Source organism: Aristolochia californica, unplaced genomic scaffold (assembly GCF_029961685.1).
Source record: "Aristolochia californica isolate CCGP_79_NKW_82.1479 unplaced genomic scaffold, dmAriCali1.0.hap1 SCAF_3, whole genome shotgun sequence".
NCBI lineage: Eukaryota > Viridiplantae > Streptophyta > Magnoliopsida > Piperales > Aristolochiaceae > Aristolochia > Aristolochia californica.
The window spans coordinates 2,879,358-2,890,102 of NW_027181992.1; the positions used below are offsets into that span (position 1 = coordinate 2,879,358).

The 10,745-nt window shown below is 39.4% G+C and overlaps 2 protein-coding genes across 4 annotated transcripts; one reads left to right on the plus strand and one right to left on the minus strand.

The window, feature by feature from the left end:
* The first annotated feature begins 1,050 nt into the window (after positions 1-1,050).
* LOC137960190 (uncharacterized) lies at positions 1,051-2,516 on the plus strand. The gene is made up of 3 exons (XM_068807718.1): positions 1,051-1,360; positions 1,723-1,911; positions 2,158-2,516. The coding sequence occupies exons 1-3, from the start codon at positions 1,127-1,129 to the stop codon at positions 2,320-2,322; spliced, it is 588 nt and encodes a 195-aa protein (XP_068663819.1). The 5' UTR covers positions 1,051-1,126; the 3' UTR covers positions 2,323-2,516.
* Positions 2,517-3,768: 1,252 nt separating this feature from the next.
* LOC137958735 (transcription factor E2FA-like) lies at positions 3,769-9,982 on the minus strand. Of its 3 annotated transcripts, none has more exons than XM_068805835.1 (15): positions 9,515-9,982; positions 6,812-7,001; positions 6,620-6,679; positions 6,372-6,457; positions 6,151-6,239; positions 5,981-6,035; positions 5,824-5,876; positions 5,698-5,748; positions 5,569-5,617; positions 5,364-5,429; positions 5,195-5,271; positions 4,811-5,042; positions 4,305-4,371; positions 4,025-4,200; positions 3,769-3,935 (listed from the first exon to the last, which is right to left on the minus strand). In XM_068805835.1, the coding sequence occupies exons 1-14, from the start codon at positions 9,707-9,709 to the stop codon at positions 4,061-4,063; spliced, it is 1,410 nt and encodes a 469-aa protein (XP_068661936.1). In that variant the 5' UTR covers positions 9,710-9,982; the 3' UTR covers positions 3,769-3,935; positions 4,025-4,060. The 3 variants fall into 3 exon arrangements, with proteins under 3 accessions (XP_068661936.1, XP_068661935.1, XP_068661934.1); XM_068805834.1 differs by having other exon boundaries at positions 3,769-3,944; XM_068805833.1 differs by having other exon boundaries at positions 3,769-4,200.
* Positions 9,983-10,745: the final 763 nt, after the last annotated feature.

The following is a 10,745-nucleotide window of genomic DNA, read 5'->3' on the forward strand; positions in this document are numbered from 1 at the left end:
GCCACCCGCCACCGGTTCCCCGGCTGTCTGGAGCCTCCGATTTTTCTCACCCGAGAAAGCTTAGACTAGGAAGTGATGGCTTTCCGTGGGTCCGCCTCTTTGCTGGTCATGAACAAAGGTAGCCTGCTCCGGGTTTGAAATTCGGTTCGATTCGTGATGGGCAGTTCGGGTTATGTGGGTTCATGCAATTTCGGTAGGAGGATTTTGTAGACGTCAGAAATCTGCAAGCTGATTGGTTTTCAGCATTTGTCTGTTATTGTGGAAAAGGTGCATTTTCCCGGGAAAATAACATTTTGCCCTTTAAAGCGAGTCAGTGCACAGACAGCCAACGAGGAGGAGAAGAGAAGAGTCTACTATTCGCTTTCGTTTTTTGTTAAATAAAAGCTTCTAAAATCCAGTGGCCACGAGCAAAAGCAACCAAATTCTCGAAAAGACGAAGACGAACCATCCCTCCAGTACCCTAAAAGCGCCGTCGGCGGCCCCACGCTATCGGCCACTAACGTGGCTGAATGGCGCTGACGGCGACTTCGACACGAACGCGATTTCCCTCCTCTCAAGAAGCAACAGAGAAAGTTCAGAGACCGTTCTTATTCCACAATTTGTTCGTCGTGGGCGACACGGCGAAACAGACAAGTTTGAATGTTTACTCTGGTTTCGTTTGTTTGTCTTTGGAAAAACATTTGGGTGAACAGAGTGGACTGAGATGGAAGAAGGCGTGATCGATTTACCATCAACGTAATGAAATTGCCTGGAAACTGATTTTATTAAAATACTTGTTTAGGCTTGAGAATTGAGAAGCAAAACGAGTCTTGACTTTGATGACAGAAAGCCCAAAATGAAACGCGTCATGTTGCCGTATTTATGGGAGAGAATTTTTACGGTAAACATCATTGTGAGGACAATTCAATTTAAATTAATATTCTCTATGGAAACAAAGCCCAGTAGTGAAAAAAGGCCCGCCTGGCCCATCGTCCTGGAGAGCAAACGTGGCTTGTAATTTTCCCACAAACAATTTAGAAGCGTTTGTGATGATCGATGGACGATGAACAATAGAATATGCCGTGTTTAGAGTCGGATAAGAAGGGGAAGCTGTGCTTCTCTGTTGAGGGTAGATTTTCAGCGAACGATGGCTACAGCTTCGCTTATTCCTGTAACCTGCAATCCCCTTTCTCCTTCTTCTCTAAAAGGCGAGAATTTCCTCTGCAATACTTGTCCTTCTAAACCATCTTTTGGCTGCCAATCAACCTCTAAACTCGAGCGTCTCAAATGCAAAGCTCTCCAAGACACCAAGGAAAAGGGGAACACTTCCTCTGCAGAGGAAACTACGGAGAAATTCGGCCTCGAAGCTGGTCTTTGGAAGGTAAATTCAGATGATTTCTCAGAATTCATTCGTCCAGACGTGGAAAGGATGTTTTATTGTCACTGGGTTACCTTACTCTTATGCTTTTCTGTGTTAGGTTTTCTGAATGACCTTTAGGCATAGTCGTCTAGAGGAAATGCGATTGATAAAAGTAAATAAATCATGTTTTAACTTGTTTTTAATGCGTATCATGTAGCTGTAAGTTCATAGTGGATGCTAATACTCTCTGTGAAACATTTTTTGGAGATTAAAATCCAAACACCTTGAAATACATCTAGTTTGTGGGTCTGTAATGAAAGATGCTGATTTAACTGAAATGCACAAATTTCATCTGCTAAGGTTTGATTATTGATGACCACCAGATATTCAGCTCAAAAGAGGAAGGGCAAGAAGAAAGAAAGCAGAAATCCAAGACAGATCAGGCGAAGGAGCTGCTGGCCAAGTATGGAGGGGCCTACTTGGCGACTTCCATCTCTCTCTCCATTGTTTCCTTCACACTATGTTACCTCCTAATTAGTGCAGGAGTTGATGTCGCGGCATTGCTGCAGAAGGTATCTAAGAAGCCTTCCCCACTTATATTTGAGGTTTCTCTTTTTTTTCTTCCATGTGTCTCCAGTTGAGGTGGATTGTGCTTTGAGTATCTCTTGGTTCAAGAAGAAAATAGGAAAAAGAAGTGAGGAAGAGAAACTGGGTGGACTGTCCTACATGTATTTCATTGGGACCTAATACAAGTTTCCGCAGCCTTTGTTTACAATTGGTAATAAACATCGGAATCACAATGACTCATCTTTTTTCAGGTGGGAATCACAGCAAATGAGACTGGAGAGAAGGTCGGAACCTTTGCCCTCGCGTATGCCGCACATAAGGCTTCATCTCCAATCAGGTTTCCTCCTACTGTAGCCCTGACTCCCTTGGTTGCCAGTTGGATAGGAGGAAAGAAAGGGAAGAAACAAGACGAGTGATTCTTTGTAAAATAGCACACACTCTTATACGATTTTGGGTATGTATGTATATGCTTGCGGAACACGGAAACGATCTTTTGGTTTTCCCATTTTGAGTTGGAGTAGTTTATTGTTTCCCCAAGTCACTCTTTGGAGTGAACTTTCTTGTAACTTCAAACCGAGTGAAAGGTGGAATGTAAACTTTTTCCAGACAAGGCCACTGTTGATACCATTGATTTTTATTTTTATTCCCGCAGGTCCTTTGTTTCTCAGTGTAGAGGTAAGGACTAAGGAGGATCCTTGCCCACTTTTTTAGTTCGTAACTTTGAAAATCACACCTGACCTGATAAGGATGCAAACAGTGACGAGATCCGCGTCCTGCGTGAAGGCCTGCTTGGCAAGCATACCCTGAGCCTAAAACCACGATCGGAACTAAAAGCTAATAATTCTACGTATTTACATTTATTTCCTGCTTTAATTCACCCTACTTGACTGCTTCTCCCTAGGTTTCACTCACGTGCAAAACCATTTGATGGGTTTAGATTTAGGGTGCAATAGTTGTCAATTAGCAGTGATCCTTAAAACGTGTTTAATTGCGACTTCATGCGGAACTTGGTCGCTTAGTTAGTAAATAAGTCTACCTTTATATCACACTTTTAAGAGAAAATTAGTAAAAGATTTTTTTAAAACAAAGCAGATAAAAATTGCACACTTATCAATTAAAGCTTGAATATAACTAGGCGGATTAAAACCCTAACGAGTTCTCCCATACTACCAAAAGCATTCATTGTCGCACTCGAAAATTCAATGGTCTATGGCACTTGTGTGAAACCAGATGAGCAAGCTGGAGATATGCAGGTTGCAGACTAAGCCCATCCGAATTGTATGCCATACCAAAAGTTTGGCTTACAAGTGCGCCTAAAATTTTATTTTAGAAGTCCCTTGTTTCTATAATTGAATTAAAGGAAAAATAAAATTTTATCACATAAGGATGTTAGTCCCTAGGGAATAATATCAAAATGCTTTGGTAATATTACCATCTATACCATCCAAAAATAATCATATAACTAATTAGAAACTCGAGTTAGTGAATCAAATTTTTAGTGGGAGATTAGAAATTTTTATTTTTTGAAACATTTATGGCCCATGGTACAGCAATTTCCAATGATGTGTCCGCATACAAATGAAAACAATACTAGCAGCAGAATGCAGCATCTATAAAACTAGCAGAGGCAGTTCTCTCAAATGAAAATTGTAACTAGCTCGGGTCATTGCAGTATCAATTCACTGAATAGGAAAGCGATGGAACGAGGTCTTAGTAAAGAACCAAGATTATCTACCCATCCTGTTACTTGGTTTGGCTTAAGCAAATTCATAAAAGAGCCATATACGGTTAAACCAAGTGAGTATGTCAGAGAGGAAACCAGAACTGCAACAAGATAGAGCCGTGCAAAGAAACAGGCACCAAAATATATTTGTACTTTTATTATTCCTGAATGATAGGATAGAATATATTCCTTGAACTGTACACTGAATCAGCTATCTTATATTTTCCCTCCCATGCATAAAGTTTTTTATGAGACCTAAGCATTTTTTAGTCAGGCCACAAGCTGACAGTGGAATGCTGCTACATCCTGATTCAACTAGTATTGAGATTAGTGACAACAATATAATGGGGAAGGGAAGGATGAATACATAAAGTTTTGCTTAACAAAGGGCAAACCTGAGATTCTCTGGTTATCATTTGGTTAATCCTGATTCACGTCTGACTAGTCGTGATATCCTTGGCTGATGGCAGCACATCAATAACCCCAGATGGCGGAGTCTGTGGCCTTGGTGAGCATAACTCATCCTCTACAGCAAAGTCTTCTGTTACACTATCCCATTCAACCCCTCCAGCTGATAAGATTCAATAGTCAAGGAAAAAGATGAAATATTACAATAATACAAGTTCAAAGAAACCATTAACCAGAATACGTGAGTGATCTAGAAAAAAAGGATACGCTCTGTCTTCCACATGTCAGTGATACTGACTCCTGCATCTGAGAGAAGCCAATAATCTGCATCTGTCTGTAAAACATGGCAAAAAGTTAAAACCAAGATGAAATTAACCATAAGCATTCATGAAGAATCACTACAAAAATAAATTAAATTCATCATTACAAAAAAATAAAAATTAAAAATGAAAGAATCTGCAAAAGGACCTATTTCTCAGTTCAGGTAAGTATTCAAGCAATAGATCTGCAAATAATTATAGTATTCAAGAACTGATTTCAAGATTATTAAAAGCTCAAGTGTTTTCCAACTGCAAAATGCTACAGAAGCACCACTTTTAGCAAGTTCTCATGTGTCTAAACTGACAAAACCTCAGATATCACAGCCATGCAGAACATTCTTCACATGTACTCATGAAGAAACACAAATCATACCATGTGCTTGGATATAGTTGCATGAATATGATCATAACAACGAAGTGGGCAATCATTTTCTTGCACCATTATACACTTACATCAACATCAGAGGGGACAATCTTCATAATCCCACCCACAAAATCCTGAGAAGAATTTAGGTCAGAGCACATCCTTTGAACATCATTTGGAACCTCCATTTCTACCCCTCTCCCTGTACACTCCGCTACCATATCCACTGCTGTATTCACTGCAGACCCTGAACTTGATGCATGTGTGAGATGAGGAGACGGTTCAATGCCATTCATCTCCTCAAACTTCTCCTCAAATTGGCTGAAGAGAACAAAAAACAAAGCATTACATTCTTGATATGACCTTTTAAGCTTTTTCACATTTCTAAATAAAGAATAACTTATATTGAAATAAGTAGGCAATGAAAGAAGCAACAGGAGGAGGACAATTTGAAAAAGGACATGTGGATTTACCTAACAAGGTAAACATCGATTGGACCCATGGTGCTACGAAGGACTATCCTGTATCTCCTCTGTGGATAATCAACTGCCTGCACAAAAATATGATGAAAATTCCTTCAAATCACAAACAGAAAGACCATGGTGAAAATTCTCACATTTGGTGCTTCCTAGTTGAAAATACCTCATCAGGGTCTGGGACTTCAAGAGTAGTACCATGAGGAGCTTTTATTGCAATTAATGTCTCATTCTGAAAAATAGCATTTGCAAAATAAGACAACAGTTATAACTCAATCTCAATTTGAGAAGTTCAAAAAAAAGAAAAAAAAAAACACAAAGGAAATACCAGTAATTATGGCATCAGTTAAATCAAAAGGAGGAAAGAAAACCTGAAAGCAAGGTAACCCCTTGATGTCTTCTTCAGTAACATAAAGCCATCTACATTAAATTTATCAGGAAAATCAGCTAACCACAACCTTAGTTATAACAGAACCTGAGGCAAGAGGAAACTTATCTACCTTTGATTGTTTTCATCTTCACTCAGATCCCTTAATCTTTCTTTCATCTCCCTGGCATGAACTCTGATATGAGCAAATAATTCGCAGCTAAAGAAAGGGCAACAGAATTGTTCATAGAGTCACAACCTTATTTGATCATCAAACGCATGCTCCTCCATGGTAAGACTCTCAACTTCTGCCTGCCAGAACCAAAGTAGCCACCGCTTGAATTAAGGACATTCCACCATTAGTGTCCTGGCACTAGGACACATGTGCATGTAAACAATTATTAAAAATGATATACCTGTAAGCTCGTAACATCATCATCAATCTCCCCAGGCCCTGAGACATCTAGGCCCCTGTAAAGAGGTCGTAACTAAGTTACGTTGTGCTACATTGTGCTTGATAGTGCTCAAGAACATTTTTCTCAAATATATAGTAAAGCAACAAACAATTTGCAAAAGATTGTATTACTTCCAACGTATTCTGTTCTTAAGTTTCTTTTCAATGAGACCAATTCCTTCGAGGACATTTGTTATGTCATATATCCGTCTTTTTTGCACCTAATCCATACAAATTGTTTGAATAATTAAAATCAAATGATAAGAAAAAGAATGTGAACTTGCATTCAAGAGAGGTAGAAAGAAGCCAGGTGTGTTCCTGGGAAGTGATAGTAAAATATACAAAATGCTCACCTCTAAAGTATCAGCAGCCTTGTTTAAGTCAAGGATGCCATCTTCGGCATGTTTGATCAGATTTATGAACTTTTTTGTTAACAGACCTGCAGAAAAGTGCTTTCAAAATTGTGCTAAGAACTGTACTTTCTATATATGTGTGTCCATCCAATTGGTAAATTATTTTCTTACACAGTACATTTGATCGGATCACAACCCAGCAATACTTAAAGCAACAAAGTAACCATTGAGAATATCATTTGAATTACCTAGCGAGCTGTCATATCGACAAGTACTGGCAGGAGTAAGAGGATTGCCTGAAGGTGAACCTGCAAAGCCACAAAAGTTTAACCTCATTACTTTTTCCACCTGATATTTGGGGAAAATAAAGTGAAAGTAAGCACAACGGAGATTGACGTTATCGATTAAAAAAAAACACTTATAATAGACATAGTCATCACCAGCATTTGAAACAGGCGTTTGAGGTCCAGATCTAGAGCATTTTGAGATCTTTGATTTGCTATAAATCCGACCTCCTTTCCCAGAAATGGGTGTACGGAGGGGACTGTTTACAACTTCAGCATATCCAGGGCTAGTAGCCCACTCACTAGATTCAGCTTCACATTCATCTGTTTCAGACTTTCGTTTCAACTGAACACACAACAGAAAATCTTTCAGCAGGGTAATAAGGTGCAAATTGACCTTCTGTTATCTTCTTACTCGATGTTTATAACAAATAGAATATAAGTTATATTATCTTTGACATTTCTCTGATTCAATAATAATAATCCAAATTTAGCATTGAGGTTCAGTTTGATCCCTTGATAATCTCTGACACCACAACACTGGACATAGTCATCCTTACTGGACATTGTTAATGGTCTTAATTTTATATGAACTATACAAATTAAAACAGCACCTCAACCTTATTCAAGTGGTAGAGCCACTCAGGACCTCTTGGTTCGTTCTTTTCAAGCTCTCCCACATCTGCCACTTAACCACCACAATACTTCTATTGAAGCTACTCTAGTTTTATCTAGACATTTATTCTTGACTCAGCCATCCAGCCACATTAATTGTCATCTCAAAATATTTTTATCTTAACTGTTATCAATTGGCAACAAAGGAAGAAGCACTCCACTTCAGTCACCCAGCTGTAATACTATAGAGCATCTTCCTGGACCCTTCTCCTTATGAATCATCAAACAGAAACCTAGGAACTGTCTTCTGATTATCCTCTAGTTGTCTATTTTATCAGAAGACTAATTGGAAAACAATGAAAAGGCCTCAAGATTGCAGAATTCACAATAAAAGGCCTACAATAACAAAGGAGTGACATAAACTCTAATAGTCGCTCTTTTATCCCAATTGAAAGGAAACCTGCACTCGAATTATGAGATCAAAGATGAGAAACAGTTTTGCAAATTATACACTTGTTTATTTTTCTTTTTCTTTTTTGTAATAATGAGAAAGATAGATTCTACTAGGAAGGCTCCACAAGGGAGAAATAACAAGTTGGATATCCTACAGAATCACTTGGCAACTGGAAATAACTAAAACATCTTCAAATAACACCCAAACAGCACAGACAACAACTTGAGACCTTTCTCATAAAATACACCTAAACAGTACGCTTTTTTCCTGCATATTCCCCCACAATATAATCTGTGAAGTCACAAGTAACATAGCTAGCCCCGAATAGAATGCATAAGAAGCTGCAGTGGGCTTCTTACTGGAGTTTTAACAATCAACTATTGCACTAACAGTGGGAAACACACTTTTAACAAGGATCTGCAGAGTACGAGAATTTTGACTCTTTAAGATCAAACATATCAACCGTGGAATAAAAGCCAGACCAAATGATTTACCAAGAGACTTATAATACCATTCGCCCTTTACACCTTAGTTTCCAAGTGCCATATCAGTCAGGAACATGACTTAAAAACAACTATTCCATATTTATAAACATATGCAAATGGAAGCATGCAAAAAAATATAAAACATAACCAAAAACTCCCTGTGATGTGGATGAGGATTTGTTGACCTCTTCATGTGCTCGACAGAAACTCTTACACAGTTACACGAGTTCATACTTACAAATTAATATATACTTCCGCTAAGATTGTTGCATGATAAACCAAAGATGCATGATTATGTAAAGTTTATCCCTTCTGTAAAATTCATATACACAATCTTCTATCCCAGCTTGCTTACTTCAAATAAGACTAGAATTTTTTTCATCCAGACCATCATCATTAAACTGAACAGATGGAACATAAGAGCACGAAATAAGAAAGGCAAACATAAAATACAATCAATAAGTTAGCCAACTCAATGAACACTCAGTTCCTACAATGGAGCCAAAAGTCAAGGACTAACAATACGAGAAATAAGAGACATGATAGCCCCTGCAGCAGAGTCATATCCATTAGTCTCCAGCTATTACAACTGTGATGACAGTTAAATCAAGAAGAAATAATATTTTACCTCAAATGTAATCTAAAAATATTCTCGTAACTTTGCTATTAACAGCTCTAGTTATTGGCCCGCTGGTCCACAGACTTATGACTTCAAAAAATGAGAACAAAACGTAGATCACAGTAGGCTACTCACGAACTGATCTGGCAAATGATGACAATGAACCTCGATACCATAGAGACAAACTATAAAATGTTTATGACACTACTAAGACAGTGGAAACTACCGGAGAACAATAATGAGTTATTACATCATGCATGACAATCAAGCGATAATTCAGCATTTGAAAAATTCACAGAGAATTACCACAAAAGCAAATACATATACTCCTGAGAAGGAACCAACTAAAACGAATATGTCACGAGCTACTTAAAATTGGAGAGAGTGATCCAAGAAGGCTGACGTTACAACAAATCGAAGAGAAATCCAGCTAATAGACAACATTTCATCGATCTTCACATAAAAAACCCATAGAATTACAACAAATTGATCGGTGCTTGCAACCACAGTGAAACAAAATTCGTAAATAAACAAGAAGAACGAGCATTTAAGACAAGCAAGATCTCGGGGATATTCACTCAATTTCAGTGTAAGAAAATTGCGAGAAAATTTGCCGCCACGACCCGGATAAACAAATTTATGATGAACTGATAAAAAATCAGTTTTTGCTTCCTCAATAAACTCACCGGAGTTCTTATAACAAAAGCGTCAGGTTCTTCATCGACGGCGCGGCGGTTATCCCCGCCGGAAGAGAACCGATGATAAACATCTGGCGCAGCAAACGGCGGCTTCGTTGACGAAAATGGGACATGGCGTTTCATAGACTGAAGGATCTGCCCTGCAGGCTGAGCTGAGCGATTCGAGGCTAGGCTTCCAGACATACAGTCGGATGTTTCCGACTCCAACTAGTAAAAAAGACTGATTCCCGAACAAAACCCGAACAGAAAATCGAAAACGAAAATCTCACAGCCGATCTCAATCGATGCGGTGAAAGACAAGTGAGCAAACTAACATTTCGCAAGCGAGATCGACGAAAAAGAGCGAAAAATTAGGGCAGGGAAGCGGGAGAGAGATCTGGTTTTGGGGGAAAGAGAGGTTAAAAAAGCGCAGAGCAGAAAACGAGGGAAGGAGGGAAATAAGTTCGGATAGATATGGAGGGAAGTCGAGAGGAAAAACACAAAACATATGAGAAATTAAAATTTACGAAGAAATAGTGGAATACAAGTATTCGCCTCCAAATTCATTTTAAAAAAAACATACGCCATCGTGCCTCGCACCTCTTCGCGGTTACTGGGATCTCGATTACCTTTTTCGACTGAAACCGAACCTTCCTCACTGGTAAGCACCGGATGATTTTGGCCTCCAGTCTGAAATAACTGGGATCGTGGATTTACAGGAAGAAAACAGCGGTGGGTCCAGTGGAGAGACTAAGGAGACAAGTGCGAGGCAAGATAGAAAACTTTCAATATGGTTAATTATTTGGCGCGTACGGAATTATCGTCTCCCATTGTTACGGGACTTTCCTTTTTTTTTTTCTTTTTTCTCTTTCTGACAAAGACAACTAATTCAGTTCGAATCGGCGATGCGCGCCTTTCGTTGCGGTACTCCCCTCGCGATTACTCAGCCACCGACCCTAAGCACTACAGCAGCCCACGCTCGCGACGAAAAGGGCAACTGCGGAGCCCACAGTAACTCACGTAAGACCCATGGGTCCGAACTAACCACATCGCGAGCAAGAATCCGCCAACGGTCTCAAACGTGCGAAGCCGGCCATCTTATGCGCACAGCTGGCGCTAGACGCTTCTCGTCGGAGGCTCGAAAATGTTCGACTCGATGCAGACAATGCTTGTCTCCACTCAATTGGCATACCGTTTACTGGATTTAGTGTCTTGGCCCGAATCGTGGAACGTGGAGCCC

Excerpts from the sequence above, each read along its gene's own strand:
- LOC137960190 (XM_068807718.1), top strand. The coding sequence starts at position 1,127 with ATGGCTACAGCTTCGCTTATTCCTGTAACCTGCAATCCCCTTTCTCCT. Across the intron at positions 1,361-1,722 it reads TCGAAGCTGGTCTTTGGAAG|ATATTCAGCTCAAAAGAGGA; the intron begins GTAAATTCAGAT and ends GATGACCACCAG. Across the intron at positions 1,912-2,157 it reads TCGCGGCATTGCTGCAGAAG|GTGGGAATCACAGCAAATGA; the intron begins GTATCTAAGAAG and ends ATCTTTTTTCAG.
- LOC137958735 (XM_068805835.1), bottom strand. The coding sequence starts at position 9,709 with ATGTCTGGAAGCCTAGCCTCGAATCGCTCAGCTCAGCCTGCAGGGCAG. Across the intron at positions 6,240-6,371 it reads AGGCTGCTGATACTTTAGAG|GTGCAAAAAAGACGGATATA; the intron begins GTGAGCATTTTG and ends TGTATGGATTAG. Across the intron at positions 6,036-6,150 it reads AAGAACAGAATACGTTGGAA|GGGCCTAGATGTCTCAGGGC; the intron begins GTAATACAATCT and ends ACCTCTTTACAG.